A 13,734-nucleotide genomic window follows, 5' to 3' on the forward strand; every position below is an offset into this window, starting at 1 on the left:
GACTGATGTGGATGATGCTGATAAGCAGTGAAAACTCATTTCCCATTTTAATTTTAGAATTTTTCAAGAAGCCCTTGACAGTGATTCTTGGATTTAACCAAATAAAACACATGTTGAGTTTACACACTTGCATCGTGCCTTTGCCCACCCCATGTTACATTCACCTTTAGGGGTAATGAGACTTTAAAATGCTATAACTTTACTGGGTTTGATACACTATACCGCCAAATGTTTGGGAATACCTGACCATCACACCCACATGTGTTTTTTCTTCCAACTGTTGCTACAAATTTGGAAGCACACAGTTGTATAGGATGTCTTTGTATTCTGGAAAGGAAATGGGGGGGGGGGGGGGGGGGTAGAGATAGGGTTAGGGGGACGCTCCGTCATGACAATGCCCCTGTGCACAAAATGAAGTTTATAAAGACATGGTTTTCCAGTGTTTGGTGTGAAAGACCTGGAAGGGTCTGCCCTCAACCACACTGAACACCTTTGGGAAGAATACTTCACCCCAGGCCTCCTCATCCAACATCAGTGCCTGAACTCACTAATACTCTTGTGGCTGAGTGAGCACAAATCCCCACAGCCACGCTCCAAAATCTAGTGGAAAGCCTTCCCAGAAGAGTGGAGGTTATTTTAACCGCAAAGAGGGAGTAAATCTATAATGGGATGTTCAGTAAGCACATATGGGTGTCATGGTAAGGTGTCCACCTACTTTTGGCCTTTTTAAGTGTATATGCAAATGACAAACGTCTAGTTTTCATAACTATATGTAGTAGGAAATGTCAAAATGATTTTAGTTCCATCTAAATCACCAGACTGAAATTTCCTATAATCATATGATACTACTTCACCCAAAATGAAAGCATATGAACTCCAGCTACCTAATTTACCAGTCATAATAAATTTCCTCCTCATGATGTTACTCTCTGATATTCGTTTGCTTTTTATGGTTTCATGCTTTATGTGTTATTGCAAAAACATGGTTGATGTTCATGTTACACTTGTTTGATGAGCAACGTTAAACCATGTCATATTCAAAGAAGCAATAGATCAAATGCTTGTTACCTAATCAGGACATTTACCTTTTCCGCCCTGCCAGTAAATCCCTATGCATTCTTCTTGTCATACTTTCTAACCGTAAGCATATGTACTCCTCCAGGCCTGTACTGTTGTGACCGAGCAGAGGAGGCACACTGCCAGACGGCGTGTAAACGGATCCTGCGCACCATGAACACCGAGCACGAGATCATGGAGGGCCTGATTGCAGAGTGCGGAAGCCAGCCCCTCCCCCAGGACCCACTGTGGCAGTGCTTTCTGGGTAGCGCTCACCCTCCGGCCAAAAGTGACCCAGAGACCTCTCCAACAGCCAAGATGGACTGTGCCAAGCTCCACTGCTGCTCCAAAGCGAATACCTCACAGTGCAGGTCAGCTCAAGATCGCATTTTTTTTAACCTAAGTTTTGGGTAGCGTGACATTTTGCTTGGAAAAGCATAACCCAAAGCAGATCAGCAGACAGGCCCACATGTGTTTGCACCTCTGAATGCAGTTGTGTAACTTATTTTTCATCAGAGTTATGTGCCAGGAGATCAGCACCAACTGGGGAACTCAGACGTGGCAGGAGTTTGACCAGGTCTGTGAGTACAGTCCTGTTGAAACAGATCTTATCACCTGCCTTGCAGATGTGAGGGAACCATGCCAGCTGGGTTGCAAAGATCTCACCTACTGCACCAACTTTAACAACAGGTAACAAATCCAAAAACCAAAAAAAATTCACCAGCTTGGTTCCAAAAAATCTAGAAGGCCAGAGTTCTGGTTCATCAAATGAGTTACTTTTAGGCCAGTTCACACTGAATTTTTTTTTAGTTGTCTCTCAACAAGCATAGGCTTCCATTTAAAAAAAAAAAATTAACTATATTTTAAAACCATAATCTATGTTGTTGGGGACTTTAAGCAATATTAGCTATAGGGACAGCTATAGCAACCAGAACTAAATGTATTCACACTGTTGTCGTGGAAACCAAATCACTAAGCTACAACTGTAATACTAGGGTGGGCTAAGAAAAAGCCACTGAAAAAAGAAAGAGAAGAAGTTCTTTAAGCATTAGAAGTTAAGGTCATCTCAGACCAAGAGTTTGTGCTGTTTTGATCATTTTGCTTTGACTATAAATTGCCCATCAAAGGTATGTTCCTACCTCATACCGATTGTTCTCGGGATAGACTCCGGATCTACTGCTACCCTGTCCAGGATAAAGTGTTACTGAAAATGAATGAATAAATATACATTCTGTGGAGAGAATTATAACCCGTAGCCAGTTTCTTGTTGTCAGTAGTGTAATGGCCAGTCTGTTGTCAGGTCACTCGTACTCTCCACCTCAGATGTAGGTCTGCATGGTCTTTGTTATTATGGTAGGGGTGGTTGTTGCCCATGCTAAATTGTTTGTAGATTCACATGCCCTCCACATCACCCAGCCCAACTATTCCATTTGGCCCTCGCGATGGTTTTAGGGCCAGAGTCTCAACCGCGCCAATACAATTTTATTGAGTTTGCAACAGCATCTTTATGTTCATGGTTTGATGATGAACTGTTGTCAGATGGTAGGACCCTGGAGCATTTTCCTTCAGATGTGGCTTGGTGAATTGGCGCACTCATGGGTTCTTTGAAAGGGCAGATTTATTTTATGACTTTCAGTGGCTGTTGGTGATGAATACACACAGACATCAATGTAAAAATTGTAACACCAGAGAAACAATCATGTAGAACAAAATCCTGTCATTGTAAAATCCTTACAATGTAAAAATGCATCCAAGAATCCAAGACATGACCATAATAGACAGTAGAAGGCAATTCGCTACTAAACCAGTAGATTCTACAGTGGAGGTCCTATTTAGCATTACCTTCCAGGACCACTAGCTGGGACGAGGTATACACTACAATATTAACATACACAATAAAGTTATCAATACAAAATCATGAGCCTGTGTCCAATTTAGGACAATGCTGCCTAGGTAGACATTAATGATGAGGCAATAGAAAAGCGTTCTCTCTTTTATTGGGAGATTTTCAAGTTGAATTTCAATAAAGACACAAATATCCGTTGCTGGGGGTCATAGAGAGCAACATTGGCTGTATCCCAAACGCAGGCGTCTTTGTGAACTCTGCACTGTGATTTAGCATGAGCATCAGTTAGGCGGAAAAAATTTGGTTTGGCTTCATGTGTATCAGAGGAACTATGGGCTAACCTTCACCCTCCCCAGTTGGTAGCTGTCATGTGACAGAGGAGAGCTACCTAATTAATGGCAAATAACAAAATTGGGAGAAAATGGCTTTAAAAATCATCAATTTGGGACATCGTAAATGCTCCTGAGCTAAAAATAAATAAATAAATAAATAAATAAATAAATGAAAATCTATCCCATTAAAAGTAGCATAAGAACAAATAAGCTCTCTTAAAGGTCCTGACTTTGAATGAATACGGAAAGACTCCCATAAATCTGCTCACCAGACAGGAGTTTTATGAAAGTTTTCAAGAACATGACAGACAGGCCTTTATAAATGCACCTCAGCTACATGTATCATGCTGGAATTTTCTAAAATATTCCTCTGATTAACCGTCTATAGATAAACAGAAGTCATTCCCATGGCTGCAGTTAGCTAGCCTGTCTAAAAGAGAACATGATAACTAAACAGTGTTATGTAGTTAGTTGTTATGTTAGTCGATTTGATGCTTAGTAAGAACAAGTTAACAATATTAACACTATTACAATTTTAATACAATATAGTGATAATATTCTAAATCATTCTAAATCGTTGAGTAATTATTATGGTCCCATTCTGTTCCCATTAAAACTGTCTATATGTATAAATGATATGCTTTGATGTATGATGTTTGTATGTTCCTCTACACAGACACTATTTTACTACATGCAGCATGTGCTTTATCGGACGTTGACAGTGAGTTGTCATGCATTTATTACAATGCCATGCAATTATTACATACTTCTCAAATCCTAAAATAACTGAAAGCGCATTTATCTACCTAGAATTCACCTAGGGAAATGTTTTAGATGAAGAAAGCTATTAAGATTTATTCCCTCTGCTTTAGACGTTTTATCTTGTCAAAGATATCATTACTTATAGGATCCTTGCCCACATCCCCCAGAACCTCAGGCATTCAAAGCAATCTAAACTATTCTGTGTATTGTTTAGACTGGACAGGGTTGATGAATCTTTCTTTAAGATGACAGCACCCTTGCCTCCATGGCGGGATTCAAAGGTCATGCAAACAAACCCTGGCTTTGATTTCCTTTGAAGGTTTCCTATGGAGAATTGCACTGGTGGGCACCCCTGCAGATTTCAAAAGCTGTTGCTTCGAGGACTTGGCAGTGGCACAGAGCACAAACTGAACACAAAAACTGTTGGGGACAAATATGGTTGTGGAGCATTGTGCTCGTAGCAGTGTTGAGCAGTACCAGTAAACCCTGCACACACCCCGTCGTCGAAGGATGCAGAGAGAAAGGGTTGATTTCGCCTGTGAGGATGCTGTTTGAGTCAGCGTGTGCATCGACAGGAAATGCAGTAGGGAATATGGAAAGCTAGTGTCAGAGCTAGTATCAGCTACATGTTGAACCATACACTGAATGTTTGTGGATCAACTTACATTTACATTTATGGCATTTGGCAGACGCCTTAGAGCGACATTCATTTATCTCATTTATACAACTGAGCAATTGAGGGTTAAGGGCCCAACAATCGTACCTTGGCAGTGCTGGGGCTTGAACTCCTGACTTAACTTAATCTTAATCATCATGATCATTTTAGGGCACTTTCACGTGTATGAATATCTTTGCCATGAACAAATCAGAGTGAAATTGATATTTTTGGTTTGTTTGCTAATTGGTTTGGTTTGGTTTCACACTGCACATAATTCAACAAACCGAAAAAGAAAAAAACTCTTTGACTGAGGCATATTTTGGGCTGCTTTGGGATTCATGGGCCAGTTTACAAGCTCACATCTACAAAAATGCTGCCTGTAACCCAAAATACACCGCATCAAACCTCACTCGGAACTGGGTGGAAACCACTTCACTCGGACGGTGTCGGAACTGTTGTTTTGTAATGAACCAAGTGCGATTGCTGTGTTCTCACCTGTCTAAAGAATCTCACCAACAGGGAAAATCCACCAGGGTTCAGTTCAAATGGACTAAATGTTGCATAGGTGACAACAACCCTAGTGATCTGTCTTGGTCAGTATTACTAAAGGAATGTTCTTATTTTTTTTAAAAAAATTTTTATCAAAGCACAAAGAATTATGCACAATAAGCATAGTTTCACACTTTGAGGTAGCTAGGATTTAATAATGTAATGCGCTAGACTCAGGAGAAGGTTTCATATGCAGGAAGATTTTAATGAGCAATACACAATTCAGAATGCTAACACACAGTGCGTTTACATGGACAACAATAATCCAATATTAGCCCGATTAACACAATACTCTGATTAAGAAACTACCATGTAAACAGCAATTTTTAATTACCTTAATCCGATTAAGGTCATACTCATATTAAACACAAATCGTATTAAGACGTGAGGAGTATTCCTGCTTTGGTCGCATTATCGACGTGCGTTACAGACATGTAAATACCTTAATCACACTATTTTATCTACAACAGGTCTATAGTAGGTAGGTACGCGGTTTCGGATGCAGCCGTACTCTCTTGTTTGCCGTAAAACGGTTGAGCACTGCCGTGTTTGTACGTGTCCTGTCGCAAAACATGGTGAAAACTCTCACACGACGTTAATAGTGTGATTAAGGTGTGTACATGTCTGTACATGCCGATAATGCGACTAAAACAGGAATACTCCACATGTCTTAATTCAATTAGTGTTTAATTCGAGTATGTCCATGTAAACGTACTGAGTGTCAGGCATCAAACGACAGAATCAGAGAATAATCCGAAGTGTAGTCAAATGAACAGCCAGAAGATCTAGAAATATACAAGGCTAACAGGCATAAACAGGGCTCGGAACATGCTAATAGATAATTGGCACGACTTCGCAACTGAAAATTGTGAGCATATATACGCAAAGTGAGGAAGTGAGCAGGAAATTGGGGTCAGAGGTCACATTAGAACTCAGCTGAGTACGACCTCTGCTGGCAGTCAGACATAACATCCTGAAAGATAGTGTTACAAATAAGATGTTTATCTGTTTTTAGAAAACCAAATGAATATGGACAGGCAATTGAAGTAATGTTTTCGGTTCCTCAGAGAATTCCCAGCCACAGTGCTGAGTTCTTGCACTCTCTTGTTGAAATGAGTTCCTCCCCTCAGTGTTAAGGGCTCACACTCACGCACCCTCTTCCTCCAAAATAAAACATTAAAAAGTGTTGTAAACAAACGCTTCTCTGAACAGCAAGAAGCTTCTACAACTCAGTATGCTGTGTTCTACCAGAGCATACAAAAATCCCCTCTCTGAACCCATGCTAGGACTACATGAGAGGAGCTTCTTCTGGTGGATTAGTAAAGAAATCACAGGTCTCCCTGAACGCTCCTTCTGCCAGTGTTGAATAGTGTGTGGTTTCGGGGCAGGTTTCAATTCTGACAAGTGGTACGCAGTGAGTATCAACTGATCGGTTACATCCATTGGGGATCCATTTCTGAGCCAGTTTGGGCTGACTTTAAAAGATATTGTTGGTCTGCTTTTGGTCTGCTCAGATTTGGCCCCTAAATAAGACTTTCTCTGGCTCACTTACAGTATGTACTAAGAGCTTTCACTCTGGCCAAGATCTAGACATCCCATTAACATTGACAAATCTGGATGATAAACAGTTTAATCTGGATAGTAAACAGTCATGGTCAGGAGTGGGATACTTGCAAGGACTGTGTGCTAAAGACTGACACATGAAATTACATTGATATTTATGCATTTAGCAGACGCTTTTATCCAAAGCAACTTACAGATGAGGAAATACAAGCAAAGCGATATATTAAGCAGAGAACAATACAAGTAGTGCTACCATACAAGATCTTTTAATTGAGTTCTAGAGAAGCAAAGTGCGCAGAGTAGAGGTGTAAGAGCCAGAGTACTTTTTTTTTTAGGATAATGTGGGATTGGTGTTTTAGGGGTTAGTTACGTGCTCACGGAAGAGGTGGGTATTTAGCTGTTTTTTGAAGATAGTGATAGATTTTGTGGTCCGGATTGAGGTTGGAAGTTCATTCCACCACTGAGGGACAGTTAGTGTGAAGGTTCTGGAAAGGGACCTCATGCCTCGCTGAGAAGGCACTACTAAGCGTCAGTTGCTAATCGATCACAGATTGCGTGAGGGAACGTAAACCTTCAGGAAAGTGTTGAGGTAGCGGGGTGCTGATCCAGACAAGGTCTTCTACGTTAGTGTTTCACTCTCTAACTGAAAAAAGACTTCTTCTTTTTTTAGGCCAACAGAGCTCTTCCGGAGTTGCAACATCCAGTCTGACCAGGGTGCCATGAACGACATCAAACTTTGGTCCAATGGAACCATAAAGATGCCTCTGATGAACATCCCAGTTTTGGACATTAGAAAGTGCCGGCCGGAGATGTGGAAGGCTGTGGCCTGCGCACTCCAAATCAAACCCTGCTACAGCAAATCAAGAAGCAGCGTCATCTGCAAGTGTGTATTCCACTTCCAATCTCTCCATATTGGTCCTGTTTCTTCTTCTCCCATGTTTAGTTGTTTAGTTCAGGCTGACTTTAATTTGATTTTAACGTATTAACTTAAGGGCTGCTGTTTTAAACTGTATTCACAGAACTGTATTAACAAAGTTAAGTCAAAGTAACACTGACAGGAAATTTCACTGTTCAGTCTATTCTGTTACAAATGGAGCTACCAGTAAGTGTGTATAGTTCAAGTCTCTGAACAGAGATGCTGTCTTTACTGAAAATAAAATGCACTGGTTATATAGTTATTGCCTTAACTAATGGCAGAAAAGAGAGTCTGAAATAGTGAACACTCATGTTCAGTGATCATACAGTTAAAGAAATACTTGCTAATGAGATTTTTTTTTTTTTTTTTTTAATAATAAAATTCCCCCATGGAGATGGTTTCAAACAAATCCTGACCAAAATATGAAAGAATTTACCTGGAGTTTTACCTGTTTGCCTTCGAGAAGAAAATAACCTTTCTATATAAAGTATAGAATGAAATCATTTAGATTAGTTAAATACTTTAGAATGACTGAAACCAGTGTTTTGCACTAATAAATTGCACGTTATTTATCATTTGTTTATTATTATATATTTGTTTGTAAACATGTTTCACAATTTCATGAAGGGTGCCAAAAATTTTGGAATTGACTGTATGAGTAAGGAATACGTTGGCTGATTGCTGGTGTAATCCATGCTCTGAGGTTGTTTGACCTCATTTGGCATGTCGGAGTTGAGATGTTCCACCTGACAGTTTCATTCACACACACACACACACGAGAGCAACACTGGCTGTTTTGTTCGCATTTTATCACACCTGTGTTTACACTCTGAGCAAAAGCTTGTCTCATTTGGCGATCAGCGGCCCGTCCCTCGGCACTCACTTGAACTCCGGTACTGTGAGGATTAGTGCTCCTCACGCAACAGTTCTGGAGAATGGCTTAGAATGCTCACGCTCATGTTTTTGACAAGAAACACCATGACTCCAGCAGCTCAGGACAAAAGCCCATGTCAGTGAGTGATGGCAGGCTGTGACCTCACCGTCATCCATCAGCATCCCTCCTCTTTTGACCTGTTCCGGCACGCATCACTGTTTCTTTCTGCTAGCAATCAGAACTTGACGGTTTGTGGACAAGCACGTATTCTTACATGCGTGTGCGAGTTTCAAGTTTGTCACAGCGTTCGTCCTAGGAAAAATGTCGTTTTACCGTCCCTTTTTGACATTTTGCTAAGTCTTGTCCAGTTCGTTACTGTCGATACATCTGCTAATGTTTCAAACAGCATGTCAGTTATAGAGTTTCTAGAGACATGGGTGCAAGGTTTGCTACGTGTAATTCGTGCTAATTTTGATGATCTTAAATTTTAGAAAGGAGCAGACACAAAAATGTCTTCAAGATACTGAAGCGAAAGTGTATAGACTCAGTCGAAAAGTCAGCAGCCTTGCACACTAACTAGTCATCTATGGAGATAAATGAGCAGCACTGATCCGGCCATGCAGGGGTATGATTATATGTATTTCATGAGAACAGCTGGGTCTTAATAAATATTTTCACTGTCGGCTAGCAAACAGTGATTAAGCTGCTTCCATTCACAGTGGTAATTTACTTTCAGTCTTTGTTTCAGCGACACATGCCCTTGTCTAGATATAGTAACCAAGATTTCCTTATGAAAATGTACAGTACAATTTAGTATCTTTCTTAAAGTGTATTACAGCGCAGGGAAAAAGTATCTGTCCCCGTCCTGATTTCTTCTGTTTTGTGTACATCTCACACTAAATAGTTTAGTAATAGAAATACAATATAAAACAAAGGCAACCTGAGTGAACACACAATACAGTTTTTATTTAATTTTTTTATTGAAGCAAAAACAAAAAAAATGGTCCAACACCCATTACCCATGTGAAAAACTGATTGCCCACTTAAACTTAAAATCTGGTTGTGCCACCTTTAGCAGCAATAACTGCAACCAAACACTTCCGATAACTGGAGATCAGTCTTTCACTTACTTCTAGGACTAGGACTTACTCCTATGCTTTGGATGATTGTCTTGCTGCATAAGCCAGTTGCACTTGACTTTCAATTTACGGACAGAAGACCGGACATTCTCCTTTAGGATTTTTTGGTAGAGAGCAGAATTCATGTTTCCCTCAATTACTGCATGTTACAGAAGTCCTGAAGCAGTAAAGCATCCCCACACCATCACACTTCCACCACCATGCTTGACCGTAGGTATGATGTTCTTTTTGTGGAATTCTGTGTTTGGTTTACGCCAAATGTAACCGGACCTCTGTCTTCCAAACAGTTCCACTTTCAACTCATCAATCCACAGAGCATTCTCCCAAAAGGTCTGAGGAAATTCAGACGATCCTTAATGTTCTTCTGGGTTAGCAGTTTTTTTTCATCTCTCCACTCTTCCATGGATTCCATTTTGGTCCAGTGTCTTTCTGATAGTGGAGTCATGAACAGTGACCTTTATTGATGCAAGAAAGGCCGGTAGGTCCTTTGATGTTGTCAACTTTGTGACTTGCTGGATGAGTACTTGCTGTGCTGTTGGAGGAATTTTGGAAGGTTGTCCACTTCTGGGAAGGTTCACTACTGTGCCGAGTTTTTCCATTTGGAGATAATGGCTCTCACTGTGGTTCTTTTGAGTCCCAGAGCCTTTGAAATCGCTTTGTAAGCCTGATGCATTTCAATCACCTTCTTCCTCATCATTTCTGGAATTTCTCTCAACTTTGGCATAATGTGTTACTGGGTAAGACCTTGTAACCAAATTCATGCTGATGAAAAAGTTCTATTTACGTGTTGATTTGATTGAACAGGGTTTGTAGTAATCAGGCCTGGTTATGTCTAGTCCAGCTGAATCCCATTATGAATGCAGATTTGGGGAGTTAGTAACTATGGGGGCAAATACATTTTCACACAGGCCCGGTTAATATCGAATCACTTTTTTGCTTCACTAAATAACATTATCAGTTAAAACCTGTATTTTGTGTTTACTCAGATTGCCTTTGTTTGATCTTAGATTTTGTTTTACTTTCTGAAATAGTTTAGTTTACGAGATATACACAAAAGCAGAAGAAATCAGGATGGGCGTAAGTACTTTTTCACAGCACTGTGTGTGGGCATTAAGTACATACAGACGAGTGTCAAACTGAAATAAAAAAAGTGTCTTTGTAAAGCTCTTCTCCTGGAAGAGCCCATTCCCATCAGGATAGAAATATTTCATCCTGGGATAAAGCTGATCAGTCAGAAGAACTGTGCATTTTGCAACAGACAATAAAATGGAACACGACTGGATCTTATTATTTCTGCGATACAGTGATTGCTAGTTTGGTTCCAGCTTTCCAACACACCACATGTACAAACCTAAAACTAAGTTACTGAAGGTCCTGAAATGCTGTTCTGGATCATACCAGCTCACATTAACCACTGGGGACAAGTGAAGGTAAATAGGTTACCTGAAGTTTGGTGTACTTCTCCTCAAGCATACTTGCACATGCTTGTCTAACAAAAGTGCACTTAAGTATACGTAGTGTATGTCTCTGTATATACTGTGTGTGTGTGTGTATATATATATATATATATATATATATATATATATATATATATATATATATATATATATATTTATATATAGTACAATTTAAGTATCTTTTTTGTAAGGGTTCAACTGATCGGTGTCTGTTTAGTGAGGGTCAGTTGGAACTAAGTCAATGTGATTATGTTTTTCACCGACGTGGCTCTGTTCCATGAATTCCAGATGTGTGTGTGTGAAGACTGCAGACATGTGTGACACTGGACAAAGAAAACAAAGAGTGGATTTCTTACGTTAATATGAATAAGGTGAATAACGAAACAACCGGCAAGTAGCCCGGATCGGAAAAATCACTGCTGGATGTCAAATTTGTCGAGTCACTCTGGGATGGTCTCAGTCACAACAGATAAAAACAGCACAGAGAAACAGCTCCAATGTGTGTCCAAGCATGAAGCTGTTTTATGGTGTAAACAGTCAACAGGAAGCGTCCTTTCATCTCCTCTATCTGAACACAGAGGCCTGTACTGATATGTGTGTGTGTGTGTGTGTGTGTGCGTGCGTGTGTGTGTGTGTGTGTGTGTGCATTCCAGGCTGGCAGGAACACAGAGAAGTGGTGTGCTTCCGTTCTCTGCAGCAGACACTTGAAACAAGATTTTATATTATAGTTTTTACCTTTAATTATTATATACTTGTCTTATCCTCTACGGAGACCTTTTTATGTTCTAATTTATACGGTGCTTTCCATATTTACCGGTTGTATCTTATTCCAAGTTTGAAAGTGGCAAATAACTGGTATGCATTTGATCCCAAGCTTAAACAAAGTAATCCCACTCTAGGTGCCGCATCCCCCCCCCCATAATATCGTTCAGATCTCATTTGAACATTTCACGTTCACCTTCAGGTCGGACTGTGTGGACATCCTTACCCACTGCGGTGACTTCTCACGCTTCGGAGAAGGCCACACCCCAGAGCAGATCTGTGACCTTCTGTCCCCTACCGACGACCCAGACAGATGCATTCCTCTGCAGAGATACCTCGGTGAGTCTTAAACCCTTCAACTTCAGCTTTCTTCTTCTGTTTATAAAAATGACATTCATCTGTACATGGAATTCCTTTGGTTCCGACAGCTCCTAGTCCCTTTGAAAACATCATCGAGGAGGTAATCCATCCCTGTAATCCCAACCCATGTCCCAGCAACCATCTGTGTGAAGTAAACAGGAAGGGCTGTCACCCAGGACAAGACTGCCTGCCTTACTTCTGTGTGCCTGGTACTTGGTTTTTATATCATTAGTCCAACATTCAACATTACTGTGGAATACATTTTTTTATTTTTTTTATTTTTTTTTTAAACAAGATCTGTCTGTTCTCAGTTACTTTTATAACTGATTGTTCACCAGCGCCTGGTTAAGGTGTAATGTCTTTAAACCAAACTGGAAACTGTCTCCTGTGGCAGGCTGCAAACTGGGTGAAGCATCCGAGTTCCTCGTGCACATGGAGGCTCGGATCCAGGTTCCAGTGCGCAGCGGGCAGGTAGGCTGTTACGAGGTATGCACCTGCGGGCAAAGCAGCCGTCTGGAAAACTGTGCCGAAATGCCCTGCATCGACACCACAAAGACCTGCACCGTCGGAGGACAGAGGAAAAGTGAGACGTGACAGACTCGCTATATCTTAACCTTTATTATTTTGATGTTTTGTTTTGTTTACTCGGATCATGACATATCATCCAACCCAGAAATTTTGTCAAGATGGTGAATGTTTTCCGAAAAATGAGTGTGTAATTGTTAACAGAGAGCAATCATGCGATGATTACACAATAATTATCTCGGTTAAAAGGAGAAAGGCTTTTGTTCTCTTTGGATCCATAAGAGAAAAAAAAAACAGCAAACGCTAGAGCAAACGCAGCCCTCAGCCGTCTCGCTCGTCTGAAAGAATCCCCTAACAAAACATTACATTAAAGGAGAAGAGTAAACGCCACCACAAGCTGGAATTTCCTTCCTGCGGTCTCCTTTTGGACAGCCTGAAATGTCACAGAGGAGCTTTTAGAGAGACTTGCCCTTCCTTGGCATGAGCCGTAAATGATTGATTCACGCATTTGACTGCCTCGAGTAACGTACTTCTTTTGAGGCTGACGCCTAGCGGTGTAGCGCTGTAGCAGTCACAAAAACAACCGGAATATCAAACCTGCAGGCGCTGGTATTATTCATAACTACCATTTCTGAAAATTAGTAACGATCTTGTGCTGGAAACACTCATAACCATGTAAAATAAATATGCAACAAATTATGAATTTATTATCATGAATATGAGGATTTGCCCTAAGAGAAGTATATAAGTATTGTAATGGCCCGACTCTAATTTAAGACAGTTTTATTTATGGGCATCTGTGTTGTATTGTTCATTTTGTATCGTATTGTAAATGGTGGTCGGTTTGAACCTGAATGACTTTCATGCTTTGCTTATTTTCTGAGTGGATTGGCTATTTTGGGCTTATTTCTGACAGATTTGTTTAATAAAGCACT

At 40.4% G+C, this 13,734-nt stretch overlaps 1 protein-coding gene across 2 annotated transcripts in view; it reads left to right on the forward strand.

The window, feature by feature from the left end:
* Positions 1–13,734, forward strand: part of reck (reversion-inducing-cysteine-rich protein with kazal motifs) — an 80,481-nt gene that overhangs the window by 48,730 nt on the left and 18,017 nt on the right. For both annotated transcript variants that reach the window (XM_017479299.3, XM_053683651.1), the window contains 6 exons: positions 1,163–1,427; positions 1,573–1,746; positions 7,437–7,649; positions 12,117–12,253; positions 12,343–12,483; positions 12,669–12,857. In XM_017479299.3, coding sequence (XP_017334788.1) covers positions 1,163–1,427; positions 1,573–1,746; positions 7,437–7,649; positions 12,117–12,253; positions 12,343–12,483; positions 12,669–12,857 — 1,119 coding nt within the window. The remainder of the gene's footprint in view (positions 1–1,162; positions 1,428–1,572; positions 1,747–7,436; positions 7,650–12,116; positions 12,254–12,342; positions 12,484–12,668; positions 12,858–13,734) is intronic.

The sequence above is a fragment of the Ictalurus punctatus genome, chromosome 1 (genome assembly GCF_001660625.3).
Source record: "Ictalurus punctatus breed USDA103 chromosome 1, Coco_2.0, whole genome shotgun sequence".
NCBI classification, from domain to species: Eukaryota; Metazoa; Chordata; class Actinopteri; order Siluriformes; family Ictaluridae; genus Ictalurus; species Ictalurus punctatus.